Source organism: Oreochromis aureus, linkage group 14, assembly GCF_013358895.1.
Source record: "Oreochromis aureus strain Israel breed Guangdong linkage group 14, ZZ_aureus, whole genome shotgun sequence".
Classification (NCBI taxonomy): Eukaryota; Metazoa; Chordata; class Actinopteri; order Cichliformes; family Cichlidae; genus Oreochromis; species Oreochromis aureus.
This window is the reverse complement of record NC_052955.1, coordinates 26,490,985-26,506,169: the sequence shown is the minus strand read 5'-3', so window position 1 is coordinate 26,506,169 and position 15,185 is coordinate 26,490,985. Positions and strand designations below refer to the sequence as shown.

Genomic DNA, 15,185 nt, shown 5'->3' with positions numbered 1-15,185 from the left:
GACTTATAATTTGCACCGATGTTTTTTCAAAATTCTATACGCGAAAAGTGAGCGCGAGAGCCCTCGGTGCACCTACTCGCAGGCAAAGTCGAAGTAGTCAAAGAAGTCAAAGTAAACTTCTCCGCTACATACAGTCCAGTATATAGAGAGACGAGACCACGAGGCTTACAGCAGTGCAAGTAAACGAACAATAAATATTTAAGAGTAAAAAAATAAATATACATTTTAGGACTCGGGGTAAAGGGATCAATAACAATTTAAAATGTGTATTTTATATTTTGTTGATTTAAAGTCTCACACACAACCCGTTTTTAAAGTTTAAAAAAAAAGAGAAAAGAAGAGGAGTGTAGCGACTTCCACAGTCGCTAGAGGCCGGGGATTGAGCCTATTTGCCTGACGCGCTGTGAACTTTACGCAATAATGCGAGAGGTGGAATTGCTGGCTTGTTTATTAAAGTGCTTGAAAAGTTTACAGAGCAATGTGATCGGCTCGCGATTCAAACTCTTAAAACATCACAGGCTCTAATGCAACAAGGGGAAACTCGTTGTGCTACGGTCAACAAAAACTACGGCTACCCAGCCCTGCTCTGTCAAAATCAAACCAATCAATGACAGACTGACAACATCCTCTTAATGTCGCCGCTAGCACCCACGTGACTCCCGTTACACATCACCATAGCAACCAAACAAACGAAAACCCAGTGATCATTAAAATTCAATACATTTAATTATGGCTCCTACAAGGAGAAACGAGCAAAAGATACAGGTAAGCAGATGTGTCACTGGATAATGGCAGGTCATGTATCCTAAAACATTAAGAATCAGAATACTTTCTTAATCCCTAAGGAAATTATGTGGGTTACAGTTCCTCCAAGAAGAAATGGTAAAAATAGTAACAGTAACAGACTAAACTCCAAACAATATATACAATAATATAATATTAATTAGTCAGTGTCAATTGTTGATTTTTCCTGTTCTCATTGCATGACGAATTATGATGTCTGTTTAGTAGACGTTTGCATACTATGCCTACTCTCTCTCTCTTCATGTGTGTGTGTGTGTTTCTTTTTATAACCATTCACTGAAACACCTAGAGATGGTTGAGTGGAAAAATTCCAGTAGATCAGCATTTTTGCACCATGCATCATGCTTAAATCATCTTTTGTCCCCATTCTGAAGCTCAGTGTGAACTTTAGCTCTTTTTCATGACCATGTTGATATTTTTAAATGCAGGAGTGGTTGCCGTTTGATGGGCTGATAAAATATTTGCATTAAGAAGTAGTTGAACAGGTTTTGGGAAGTGAGAACAACTAACTTTATGCTATTTATTCCAAATACTAACACGTTGATGTTTGAAAATGTGTTTTTTGCATGCAATTGATTTTCCAAGTGAATTTTATCCAAGTGACTTCTTCAGTCTCCACTGAAAACGTTAAGTCCACATGAACAGAGTCAGTTTTTTGGGATTTCCTTACCTGGATGATTGAACATCTATCAAGACTGTGTAATGTAAAGTTTTTCCTTATTTTCACATTTGGTGTGACCTTTACCTTGATCCAATTCTCACCGGAGTTAAATCAGCTCAAGCTGTTATTGGTATCTACCCTCACACAATCTGACCATCATATCATGACGAATTATGATGTCTGTTTAGTAGACGTTTGCACACTATGCATACTCTCTCTCTCTTCATATGTGTGTGTGTGTGTGTGTGTGTGTGTGTGTGTGTGTGAGGGGGGTGGGGGGACCCGAGGGGGTGTTCGCCCAGGGCGCCAAACAGGCTAGGACCGCCACTGATACACCGTAATAAAATGGGAATGGTTGGTGATATTAAAGTCCTGTTTGTGGCACATTAGTATATGTGAGGGGGCAAACTTCTCAAGATGGGTGGTGACCATGGTGGCCATTTAGAAGTCGGCCATCTTGGATACAACTTTTGTTTTTTCAATAGGAAGAGGGCCATGTGACACATCAAACTTATTGATAATGTCACAAGAAAAACAATGGTGTGCTTGGTTTCAACGTAACTTTATTCTTTCATGAGTTATTTACAAGTTTCTGACCACTTATAAAATGTGTTCAATGTGCTGCCCATTGTGTTGGATTGTCAATGCAACCCTCTTCTCCCACTCTTCACACACTGATAGCAACACAGCAGGAGAAATGCCAGCACAGGCATCCAGTATCCGTAGTTTCAGGTGCTGCACATCTCGTATCTTCACACCATAGACAATTGCCTTCAGATGACCCCAAAGATAAAAGTCTAAGGGGTCAGATCGGGAGACCTTGGGGCCATTCAACTGGCCCACGACGACCAATCCACTTTCCAGGAAACTGTTCATCTAGGAATGCTCGGACCTGGCACCCATAATGTGGTGGTGCACCATCTTGCTGGAAAAACTCAGGGAACGTGCCAGCTTCAGTGCATAAAGAGGGAAACACATCATCATGTAGCAATTTCAAATATCCAGTGGCCTTGAGGTTTCCATTGATGAAGAATGGACCCACTATCGTTGTACCCCATATACCACACCAAACCATCACTTTTGTGTTCCAACAGTCTTGGAGGATCCATCCAATGTGGGTTAGTGTCAGACCAATAGCGGTGGTTTTGTTTGTTAACTTCACCATTCACATAAAAGTTTGCCTCATCACTGAACAAAATCTTCTGCGTGAACTGAGGGTCCTGTTCCAATTTTTGTTTTGCCCATTCTGCAAATTCTGTGCGCCGATCTGGGTCATCCTCGTTGAGATGCTGCAGTAGCTGGAGTTTGTAAGGGTGTCATTTGTGAGTAGCTAATATCCGCCGAAGGGATGTTCGACTAATGCTACTCTCCAGTGACATGCGGCGAGTGCTGTGGGCTCTTGCTGAATGAAGCTAGGACAGCCACTTATGTTTCTTCATTAGTGACAGTTTTCTTGCGTCCACATTTTGTCAAATCCAACACTGAACCAGTTTCACGAAACTTAGGAAGCAGTTTGCTAACTGTAGCATGGGAGATGGGTGGTCTCTTAGGGTGTCTTGCATTGAAATCTGCTGCAATGACCCGGTTACTGCGTTCACCAGATATCAACACAATTTCGATCCGCTCCTCACGTGTTAACCTCTTCGACATGTCAATGGCTGTGAACAAAGAGAAACTTGTAAATAACTCATGAAAGAATAAAGTTACGTTGAAACCAAGCACACCATTGTTTTTCTTGTGACATTATCAACAAGTTTGATGTGTCACATGGCCCTCTTCCTATTGAAAAAACAAAAGTTGTACCCAAGATGGCCGACTTCTAAATGGCCACCATGGTCACCACCCATCTTGAGAAGTTTGCCCCCTCACATATACTAATGTGCCACAAACAGGACTTTAATATCACCAACCATTCCCATTTTATTACGGTGTATCCATATAAATGGCCCACCCTGTATAATGAACGCAGGTAAAGAAAACTCTGTGTTTAACCATGACTACAAAGTGTGTTTACAATGCTAAAAAAGCTGCTCACTCACGGATGAAGATCCAGCTTTCATCACTGGACATGAATGTCCACGAGTAATTCAGGCCAGATGTTTGCTCTCTGCTGAAGCTTTGAGTGCACAGTGGTGGTCAGAACGGGACTTTCAGGAAGCAATCTAACCAGAACATTAATGATGTAGGAGCTCATCTGGCCCTGAATCCACCACAATTCACAAATTATTGACTGCAAAATGAAAAATGTGACCTTGATCTGAGCACAGTTTAGATGAAAAACCATTAGAAGAACATTGTGTGCAAGTTTCAATAAAATCTGACCGGTACTAAAGGAGTAGCAACCCTTGAGGTCATCACTCCTTCAGCCAGATGAGCTGAAAATAGCAGCCCTGCTGAAAGCTAGGCATGCTCGTGATCAAGACCTTTACTACTCAATCTGCCACGGATCGATTTTGATGGACCTGATCCCAGAACTTTTTGATCACACCTTGTATCTACTACTACTCTACAAAACACACTGTGAGTTTTGATGTGATTTTGTTGATGGTCGCTGCTCGACCACCTTAAGAGTAAGAACCACCAGTACTCCTTAACTATTGTCAAACTGTTACAAACTATTTTCCTGTTGCATATGCCATCAATTTATATGCACCTCTGCAAAAATGTGTCTGAGAGGTACACTAAAGATAATTAAGGCATTTCATGATTATATGCAGTTTTATTTACACGGTCCTTAGCTTTAAACACACTCAAGTTTCCCTTTCTAATTTGTAGGATGTTAGTGGTGGAGAAGGACTCATGAGAAGATACATGACTTATTTATAAATGATGGTAGAGTGCAGGGACTATGATTGGATCAGCGTGTGCAATATCAGAGGACTTCCACAAAAAAATTGGACAAGAAAAAATAATAAATATTTCAGCTTCTGTGAATCTGAGTTGGTAATGATCTCTAGTTTCTCTATAACTTCAAAAGCTGGACTGAAATTAAATATATTATGTGTTTAAATATGATGGTTGGCATTCAAGCTTGGAAAATAAAGATTGAGGTTTTGATTAATGGATTTCCGGACAAATGTTTAGCAAATAAACTGTAGTTCTTGTAAGAAATGGAAAAAAACCACTAATATTATATTAGATGATAGTTGAGTTGCTCTCTTCTTTTCCACAGCGAGCAGCTCCATGTGTGTGATCTGGAAGACTTTTACGCTGGATGCCTTTCCTCACATAACCCCCAAATGGATTTGTGTCTCTTCCCAGGATTGAACTGGAGATCTTCATTAGTTGAATGTGTAAACCACTACAGTATTTATCAAAGCATCAAAAATAGAGTGGGTCACCGAATCAAAATCCTTCCAATCAATGGAAGTCAAGCCATAAATCAAAGCAGGCAAACTCACCGTTTTCTTACCCAGAGTTCAATTTTTAGGTTAATTCAGCTTCTGCATTTGTTCTCTTTTACAGTTATGCTTATGTCACAGTTGCGTCCATTTATCTTGCAGGCCTACATACAGTTTGTCTCCACTGGTAAAACTATAGCTATACTGTTTGTCTTATGATTTAGGGGTTATATACTCCAGGCTGCTTTTTATTTAGCCAACTCTGTGTTTCAGTAACAGGAGTCCTCCTCGGAGTTCAACCGATAAAAGATGTAGAAAACATTTTGTTATATTTTTGTGTATACCTAAAAAAAGGCTCTTCTGTTGTTTTAAGAGCCCTACATGGTGGCAGAAATAGGCATGCAGGCCACTGGTTTTGTGTGGGACTACATTGAACCTAAGAGCAAAGTAAGGAAATTTCACCATCAGCCTACACAGAACAGCATCTATATGACCTGATTAGACACTCAGTGATTTGGTCTAGTATGTGCATGTTTGCAACAGTAGTGTTTGTTAGTTTATGAGAAAAAAAGGTCAAACCTAATCAATCAATTCCCTGATCTTTTCTGAGTTTGGGACAATGTGAAGAAGCGTGGGCAGCGAAGCAGAGTGAAGTCTACTCACCCAGTCCTAAGCAAGATACTCTGAGTCCGGACTTTCCAAGGTTCCTGCATGAATAGGAAAAAAAACATGCGTCAGATCTCGATAAAATACAAACACCTCGGCGGAATGAACACATGTGGATAATATTTTAAAGACGAGACTCAGTCGTTAATCTGACCGATTACAAACTTTACCTTCAATAGTGTCCGCTTACAGGCATTTTCACCTGTAGTCAATATTAACCTGTGTATGCAGCAAAACGTCAAGCAGACTGACAGTCTGGAGACTAACAAGCTGGTCTATTTTTTTTTTTTTTTTTTTACAAGACGCTGAATTTGGCTTTGCTTGACATAATCACATGACAGCTTGACAGTACGCTTCTCTTCCTGATTTCTCTGTGAAAAGTTAAAATGAATTTCACTCATCCAGGTCTCCAAGTAATCCTCCTATACAACCTGCATGGATGTATAGGAGGTGGAGATGATGATGAGGCTGATTCAAATGGTTAGCTGCCCTTTGATGTTATGTTTCCATCCGCAGGGAGGAGAAAATCACACAGTTATTAATAACAGTGTGATGCAGAGAGAGACATGAGTTAAAGCAGGTTGGCAGAGTAAAGAAAAACTACACTGGTGCAAACAAGATGCAAAAGAGATGCAAAACTGCTGGATGTATGCATCTAGCAGTGAGGAATATTTGCACACATGAAAGGTTAAAGAAAGATGTGTAAAGGTGTCAAAACTGTGTGTGTGTGTTTACTATTGATGAGCTCTAATAGCCTCATTAGTGATGTTATTTACATACATCTTGCAGAGTATGTTTTTTGCATCGCTTTAGTATAAAAGTAATAAGACCATCCTCTTATGGCACAAATCATCATGCTGCCTGCAACCTTATTAACCCACCAAATCAGAGACACGCTGATAACAGTGTGCAGAGTATCTCAAGACATTTGCTCTGTTTAGCATTTAAAAAAAAAACACTGGACTGCATAAATACACATAAAAACTAAACATTAATAACAATAATATTAACCTATAATTTAAGTTCTGCAATAATTATTCTTTTAGGGACAGCACAAAGATGAGTAAATGTAAAAGTTGCACATTTCTAGGGCTGATATGGGAACTAATGATTTCACCCTAAACATCTAGTGGGCACCTACCAACATTATCTAAATTTTTGGAGCTGTGTTTGTGCCCAGCTGACAAATCTGATTGGTAAAATATGTAAAGAAGATTAAAGTAAATTAGTTGCAGTGATGGTAGTCATGAGCATAAGCTCCCCCATGTTAAATTCCTTAATCAACCAAAATGTTGTCCTCCATATCCAGATATACAAGTTGAATATTCACTGGGGACCTAGATTTTTCACCCCACAGTGTCCCCGTGGATTAGTGTGCGATCAAGATAAAGTCACCATTGGACATGATAATGCAAATGCACACCAACCCACACACATACTCATAGCACAGTTTTAATACTGACTTCTGGGGTTTAAGCAGGTGCAGGGGTAAAACAGCCGCTCCAATTCATCAGCCTGTAGGCAACACACACGTGAATGATTTTCCTGGGGGAAGCTGTTACAATATGTTGTGCTTGCACTTTTGTACTTGCTACTGTACTGTAGTTTTAGAGGATAGTATATAATTGACCTGGAATTGTAATCTACGTCATCATTTTTGTATATAAACTTCTTATCGTTCGTTCTGCAGCCTGAAAAGTTGAAAGCCCAAAAAAGGAACCACTGTTCATCATGCTGCTGTACGCTCTGTATAAAAGCAGTTGGGATGAAAGCATGCACAACTCCTTAAACCCCTAAAGCAGGACACACACACACACACACACACACACACACACACACACACACACAGGACAATGAAAATATCGAAAACTTCCTTAATCCCTTTTATATTTCCTATTGAAGTCACTGACCACCTGTACTGCCATACAGATAACATACAAGAACTTAAAAGTGCTGATAAAGTGGATTTTATCTAAATGTAACATTTTATCTATTTATTCATTGAAAGTTTATGTAAAAAAAACAAAAATTTTCATCCAACCAAGTTTTCATTAAAACACATCATGGCCTCACTACAGCATCAGGTTTGCAGTGCATTATTCACAGCTGTCAGCATCTTTCATTTTGGCCCACCTGTCAAAACTACTTAATTTTTTCATTACCCATGTGACCTTTGTATCAGAATACTAAATCAGGCATAAAAATCTGTTTTAGATGATGCATTAAATCCTCTGACACCTGTAAAATATCCATAAAGGACATTAAGAACAAGGTGCTCTTGAACAACAAGTAACAGGAGCTACAAAAAGTTATTATAAATTATGTTTTTATTGTATTACTACACTTTTATTATCCTTTAATAGTGAAATATGGTTAGAAGAGCCTTTTACCTGTTTATGATTTCCACACAAAGCCAAAGTTCATCCACTGAAGTTTCTTAATACTATGGTCAGAATACAGTATTTAAGTACGAGTATGTAAATATGACCAGAACTTTTTCTGTAAATGACTCAAACTGCATTTTGGAGTCTTTCACCTGATCTTCACAGACTCAGGCTTTAGCCCTCCCGGTGACCCAGAACAGGAAAGCAATTTAGAAAATGTATGAATACTGCTCTGTGTAGCTTCTCAGTTATAGAAAAAATGAGGATATTTATAAAAAGCCCAAAGTTAAGGCTTTTATTCAGGGCAATATTTGAATTTAGATCATAGAAACTAGAGGTGCTGAGTCAGTCAGTGGATGCCCCTGCTGACGATTAATGATGATGCCTCAGTTTCCTGGCCACGACCATGAGTGATGATAATACAGGTGCACTCTATTTAAGGTCTAAAGAGAAAAGCTTTATTTGAGCCAAAACAGAGCATACATCTACCAACAAAGAACTAGCAAAGCAAAAAACTGCCCTCCGTGATGACTAATAAAGAAGCCACCAATTCATTTAGACAGAGCATTTGTGCAGCAAATGTAATGATGATGGGCTATGCTTGTAATGAGGAGCTGTCCTAAAACACTGCAGTATATAACGTCTGATAGTCGGACCTGAAAAACTCTAAAGAAAACTCAAAACTACAAAACTCTGAACTACAAAACAAACCAAATAAGTTCACATTAAAGGAAAAATGATTACAAAAGCAAAAGAAGGAACTTATGTGACTTTATTATGGAGTCATAAAGTGTGGGTAGGGAGGAGGTTGGGGTGGATGGATGGGTTGACAAAAGTCACGCAATGACCGACAGCCAGACAGCCTCGTTTCCAGTTTTAATTGTGGAACAGTTGGGGTGACAACACCTCCAAGTCTGAGGCCATTGTTCTCGGTGAAATACTTCTGGATTCAAGAACAGAGGCTGTCACAAAGAAGAGGGTTCAAGTATTTTAAAAGCTTATTTATGATTAACGAGAAGGTGTAGTGTGGGGTGGACCAGTTGGTGCAGCGTCAGCAGTATTGCAGGCAGTGCAGCAGACTGTTGTGGTTAAGAGACAACTGAACTGAAGGGAAAGCTTCCGATGTACCAGTTCATCGATGTCCCACATTAATCTGGGCAATGACCAAAAGAATAAAGTCTACAGGATCCTGCAGGAGGATCTAGAAAATGTGGCTGAGGGAAAGGACATGTGGCTGGCTGCCACTGCGACTCGACTTTGGATATGTGGAAAATAGTGAATGGATAGATGATCCGTTTGTACTTGACTCTTAACAAATCTCTACAATAACATTTACCATTATACCTGTGACAAAACTCCTGCCTCCAGTACACTCCTATAGGTTGATTCTGAGATATGAAATAAACACCCTACTGCATGTACACTAGCTACTGTCCAAAATGATTTGAACGGTACATAAGACTAGAAAGTAGAGCATAAATGCCAGCCCATCCAATTGATCTGATTTGGAGGCCTTGTTGCTTCAAAATCAATGAACCAAACAACAGGAATCACAGGACTGGTTCAACATCCTAAAACAAAGAGTAGGTTTCCAGAATAAAACTTTGACTTTCCTAAATAACAGCAAAGCTGCAAAGTTGCTTGAAATTACCTCTTACTGTACCGTGAAAGAAACAGGGAATATAAAATAACCACATGCATGTTTTCCTAGAAGTTTTTATACTCCAGTAAAACACGTAACTTCTCAGATCAGGTCAGGCGGCCTGGTGAGCTGACACAATACGTCCTCTCATTCAGCTTTCTGAGGCTTTAATTGCATGATGGATAAAGGAATGACGGTGATGATGATAATAGATGAGACAGAGAGGAGGTTTGAAAGAGGAAGAAAATAGGATTGCTCTCTATGCTCCATAGATGAAGTAAGAAAGTGATTTCTCCCACGTCAAAAGCGTCTTTCAAATGGTTCTTCGTAGTTATGCAACCATTTACAGCCAGACGTAAATAACCAAGCCACCACCAAACACACACATGCTAATGCAAACCAATACAGCCATCCCTTCCCATCAAATATTTATTGAAATATGAAACCTGCCCCCCCACAGTCACTTTTCCCATCAGATCTACCATAACAAGCCTTCCCAACAATGAGCCTATTCATCTCCGCTTAAACATGTCTTCATTTGCCTGATGATGGACAGTAATGACTTTCTCTAATACCCCCGGCACTATGGGCAATATTATCCTCTCTCTTCATCTGCCAAAAACAGCCTCTCTCCGTTTCTCTCCTGCAAGCCAGCAGTCATCATCACAGATCTGTCACTGATTACCTCTCCCAGTATAGTAGGGAAAGGATCTGCAATCAGGAAAAAAGAAAGAAAAAATAGGTTGTACTTCAACTCTGCATTTTTAACATTATTTTGTTTTTACTAGACAGCGGAGTGTAATTGGCCCAGAAGCATTGGGAATGCTCTAAATGTGACAAAAGACTTTAGTGTCAGTTTTGCTTGTGCTTTAATCCCGTCATGATAATAATGACTAAGATGTCTGTTGACTGAGGCAGTGTCTAAGTTTGTCACCAGTCAGGTTGTATTTATTACTACGACTGGACTCATTTATTTTAGACGAAATAGCAGATAAAAGCTGGCAGACAGGAAATTTCCCTGAATTTGAAAGTAAACGCCCGATAGATATGCCCTGCTGCAGCGGGCGGAGACGGCAGTTATCATTTGTCATAATAATAAACAGAAAGCTGTCCAGATGATGTAGGAGACGTCTATGAGAAGAGGCGCATATAAAATCTCTGGCGGTAATGCCAGTTAACTTCACTTCCTAAACCTAACCAACTAGTTTTGGTGTTGAAATACACGGTGTGAAAATAACTGCGAACATCTGGCTCTTCATATGCCTGCATATATGTGGACTTTTATTTACAGTGAAAAAACACCGATATCCTTCAGCAAAGGTGGAACTACTGCCATTCTGAGCCGCTGGTACTTACAGGAAGATGCCCACTGGTGAAAAATATTTAAAACAGTTGGAAAGCACTTTAAAACTAATTCATACTTCCCTATCAAAACTTTATGATTTCATATTAGTTGAAATGTTTGTACCTTTATCTCTTTATTTATTCATATGCAAACACTTTAAAACCCTAATCAATAAACACTGTACACTTTATTTTGAGGTACAACTGATTTTAAAAAGCGCATCATGAGGCAGCCTATCTGCTCTTGTTATTAGATAATGTCTAACAAAATAATTTCAGGTCTGCCATTGGTTTGATGATATTGTGGATGCCTTTTAAATAGATTAGTTTCACATTTGCAACCCTATTGCAAATTAAAATCAAATTGCTTCTCGTCATATGCAGAAACAGTAATGAGCCACAAGAGACTGGCTGACACACTTCTCCATCGAGTGTAAAAAAGTCTGTGAGAAAGAGAGACAGAAAGAGAGTGTCAGAGAGAGAGAGGGGGGATGACGACGAGGCACTGGATGCATGCCTAAAGGCCACCTGAGCTCCAGATAAAGTAGGTTACAATGTTACAGTAATCACACTAATTCTGGCAACATACGTTGTTTGTCTGTGGCATCGCTTAATGGAGACATCCCTGTTTAAGTGCTTTAGTTTCTTGTACTTGTATCTGTAGATACTGCAGTACTCAGATCAACTCCTTTGCGTGTCATTTTTCCACATATTCTCACATATGCCCTGACCTTCACATTCATCTCCATTCGTACATTTTTTTTTTACAGCTTGTCCAGTTCAGGGTTACGGAAAACAGCCAGGCTATACCCTGGTCAAGACACCAGTCTCTCACAGGGAGAAATACAGTGGGAGACAAACCGACTCACATTAACACCTACAGTGTTGTGCAAAAGTCTTGAGTCGCTGTTCCTTTTCTTATATATTTCTAGGAAAATGGGGGGAAAGGTGCAGTGATTTACTAAAATGTGATAAACATATATGAAAATATAGTGTAAGCTTAAAAGTTAATATTTGATATGACCACCTTTATTATATATTTATTCCATTATTCTTGTCTTCAGGAATAGTTCTCCAAGCATTTGAAGAACATTCAAAGCTCTTCTTTGGTTGTTGGCTGCCTTTTGTTCTGCCCTCAGTCAAGATGATCCCACTCTGCTTCAGTGAGGTCTGGACTCTGGGGAGGCCAATCCATGACTGATAGGGTGTGTTTTTCTATCCAGGTATGCTTTCACATCATTAGCAGTGTGTTTATATATATATACATATAATTGTTTTGCCAGTGTTTTGCCAGTAGAGAAAAAGATCGGTTTGAACTATGTAAAAATATGCAGCGTTGTTAGTCATTTAAAAGCATACTGTATAATCACATTGTTGCCATGAGTCCTCCTCCTCTGACACAAACCAACATCGCTGCTGTCCTCTCACTTTCCTTTCACCTCCCACTTACGTGCCACCATCTTTTAAACATTAACTCGCTACACGTTTCTACTGACTGCATGCGTCACTATCGATCACATTTTCAACGGTGAAGCCAAATTAAAAAATGTAAAAAACAGAACGTAGGGATAGATACTGTACTGTATGTGCTCCTTTGTGTATTAAAGCTTGTTTGGTTTTGTCACAGCTGGAACTGAATAGTTTTTTTTCTTGCATTCTCGCCATCAACTCCTGAATCCATCTTTGCCGACTTAGCTTCACCATGAAGAGTAACTGGGACAACTCCTGTTAGTCATTTTTTCTCCACTGAAAATTAATAAATAAATACAAGTAGGAAGAGTAAATGAAAATGTATTTAGAATTCATCCAATGTGCACAATTTTCAACAGGCTTTCAACACAACCTTTCTTGTCTTTTGTTTAAACAGTCTTCAGGAATAGTTCTCCAGGCCTCTTGCAGGACATTCAAAGCTCGTCTTTGGATTTTTCTGCCTTTTTTTTCTGATCTCTGACAAGATGATCCCACACTGGTTCAATATTGCTGAGGTTCTGAGGAGGTCAATCCATGACTGATCGTGATCCTTTGTGTGTTTTTCTATCCAAGTATGCTTTCACTGCAGGGCAGCGTGTTTGGGATCAATGTGCCTTCCAGGTGATACTTTTCTGCATTGTAAGTCCATCAGTTTTGACAAGATCCCCAACACCACTGGCTGAAATGCAGCCCCAAACCACAGATGGTTCACCCCATGAATTAGGTGCCCTTTTTATAGGTCAATGTCATGTTGTTTAACATAAAAAAAAGAAAATGGTCAGGTAGGAGGACTAGACTGAAAATGAGTGAAAAACTACTCCACTGGAGAACTAATATCTTAAACCACAGCCTTATTAAACCCTTTATGAAATAAACAGTAATATTTGTACTTTTGTCCCTGCAAAGGAACAAACAAACCAACATGCGTGACCACAGATCTCCATGTTACTGTTATGTCGTGTCCTTAAGGTTTAAGGCTGCAGCTCCAACACACATTAATAATTCATTTTTTCTTTCTAATATTGTCTACTACTGTGGAGCTCAATTGGAAAACGCACTGATGCCTGTTATTGCAGAAAAAAGAGGCTAATTCTGTTTTTATGTGTAAATATGCTCACGTGTGCTTTATACATACACTTGCACGAGTGTGTGTGTGTCTATACATCCGTTTGCATCAACTCACATGTTGTGCCTGCCAGTGGGTCCATCTGAGCGAAAATGTTTCCGTGCATTATAGGTCAGTGTCGTGTTGTTGGCATATGTTAGTGCATACACGAAGGAGCAGTCTCAGCAGTGGGGTTATTCAATGTCGGTTAAAGCTTGAACACTGAGTGGGTGGGGTAAAAAGGTAATGGGAGGAGCTCTTAAAGCCTACACACAGACAGAGTAATGCAGCAGCCTGTGTATGGGAGCAATATAAAAGCTGTCACCTAGCAATGGGGGCGAGATAATACGACTAATACGAGCAGCAGGAGGTGCACTTTCAGCCAATCAGTCTTTGGACAACTTTACAGTTGTGTGAGTGTGAAAATTTAAGGTGGCGCCTTTGTGTACAAAAATGCATGTCTGTGTATTATAATAACCTTAAGTTCCAACTGTCCATCCAGTTGAGGGTTGGGGGGTGGGGGAGTAGGGGTGGGGGGTGGGGGAGTTCACACCTATGGGAAGTTTAGATTGAGCAATTATCCAAACCTCACTAACTGCATGTCTTTGGATTGTGGGAGAAAGTCAGAGTACCTACACAGTCACGGGGAGAACATGCCAACTACACACAGAAAAGCCCCAGGCAAATGGTGGATTCAAACCTCAGACCTTCTTGCTGTGAGTCAACAGCGCTAACATCCGGACCTCCATGCTTTCCACTCTTTAAGTTTACAAATACAAACTCTTTTTCTGACATGATTTAATGGACTTCCTGACCCAGAAACATAAGATGTCATGGTCCTGGGTCTGACCCTGCGTTTTTGACTTTGGACTATCAATTGTTTTTTTATCATCTGTAGGACTCCTCCTCAAATATCTCCCAGTTTCCCCGGTTTGGCTTTATGAATATTGTTTCTATATTCGCTGCTTATTGGAAAGTTGTTTTCTGTTAATCACTTCCATCATCTGAGTCTACTTTTTGGATCCACACTCTCCCCTACAATATGACTTGAGGATATGATAAGCTCTTGGTATGCTGCATGCTCTGTAAGCTACTTCAAGGAGAAACTGATTGAGAACTGGAAGAAAATTTGACACAAGCGAAACATGGACATGAGGAATGAGTTCAGCTCGCTGTACAAGGAAATAATAAAAGGACCTGCAGTGTACTGTAATTCAGCCCCCACAATAGGGGAATACCACCAGGAGCTATAATGGATCAGACACTCCCATCTATTCAGCTCTGTTGGAACAGGATTGCAGTTGTAGTGGTCCCCTTGTTATGAAAAAATACATACATGCTTAATTTTGCTCTTGAGGCAAATCTGCATTAAGTTAGATATTTAAAATGCAAATTACCAACAATTAGCTTCACGCTTACAGAAATGAGCCGGGAATATATATGCACAGATGTAATCGTGTTATTGTTGTACGTTTACTCACGAGGGGCGAGGGAAATAAAAAGCCGTGTGGATTCCGGTACAATCTTGCATGTGTAAAAATCAGTAGGCACCATTAGCTGTGTGTACACGTTACTGGCACAGCAGAACAGTTGCAGAAGGACACAACCGGGCACAGCGCTGTGTGCGTCTGCAGTGACTCAGACTGGCTGCGTAGGCAAGGATACTCATCACTCAGGCCTGAATCATTCTGCCAAAGTCTCTGATCTAGTTGTTGTCAAGTGGCCTTCTTGTTCAGCGTTAGTGGTTTCCAAAGTATCTCGGGGAAAG

The 15,185-nt window shown here is 39.9% G+C and overlaps 1 protein-coding gene across 2 annotated transcripts in view; it reads right to left on the bottom strand.

Annotated features, from left to right (window-relative positions):
* The window catches only part of kcnab1a (potassium voltage-gated channel, shaker-related subfamily, beta member 1 a), a 120,033-nt gene that overhangs the window by 44,387 nt on the left and 60,461 nt on the right, over window positions 1–15,185 (bottom strand). For both annotated transcript variants that reach the window (XM_031752741.2, XM_031752739.2), the window contains exon 2: window positions 5,470–5,513. In XM_031752741.2, coding sequence (XP_031608601.2) covers window positions 5,470–5,513 — 44 coding nt within the window. The remainder of the gene's footprint in view (window positions 1–5,469; window positions 5,514–15,185) is intronic.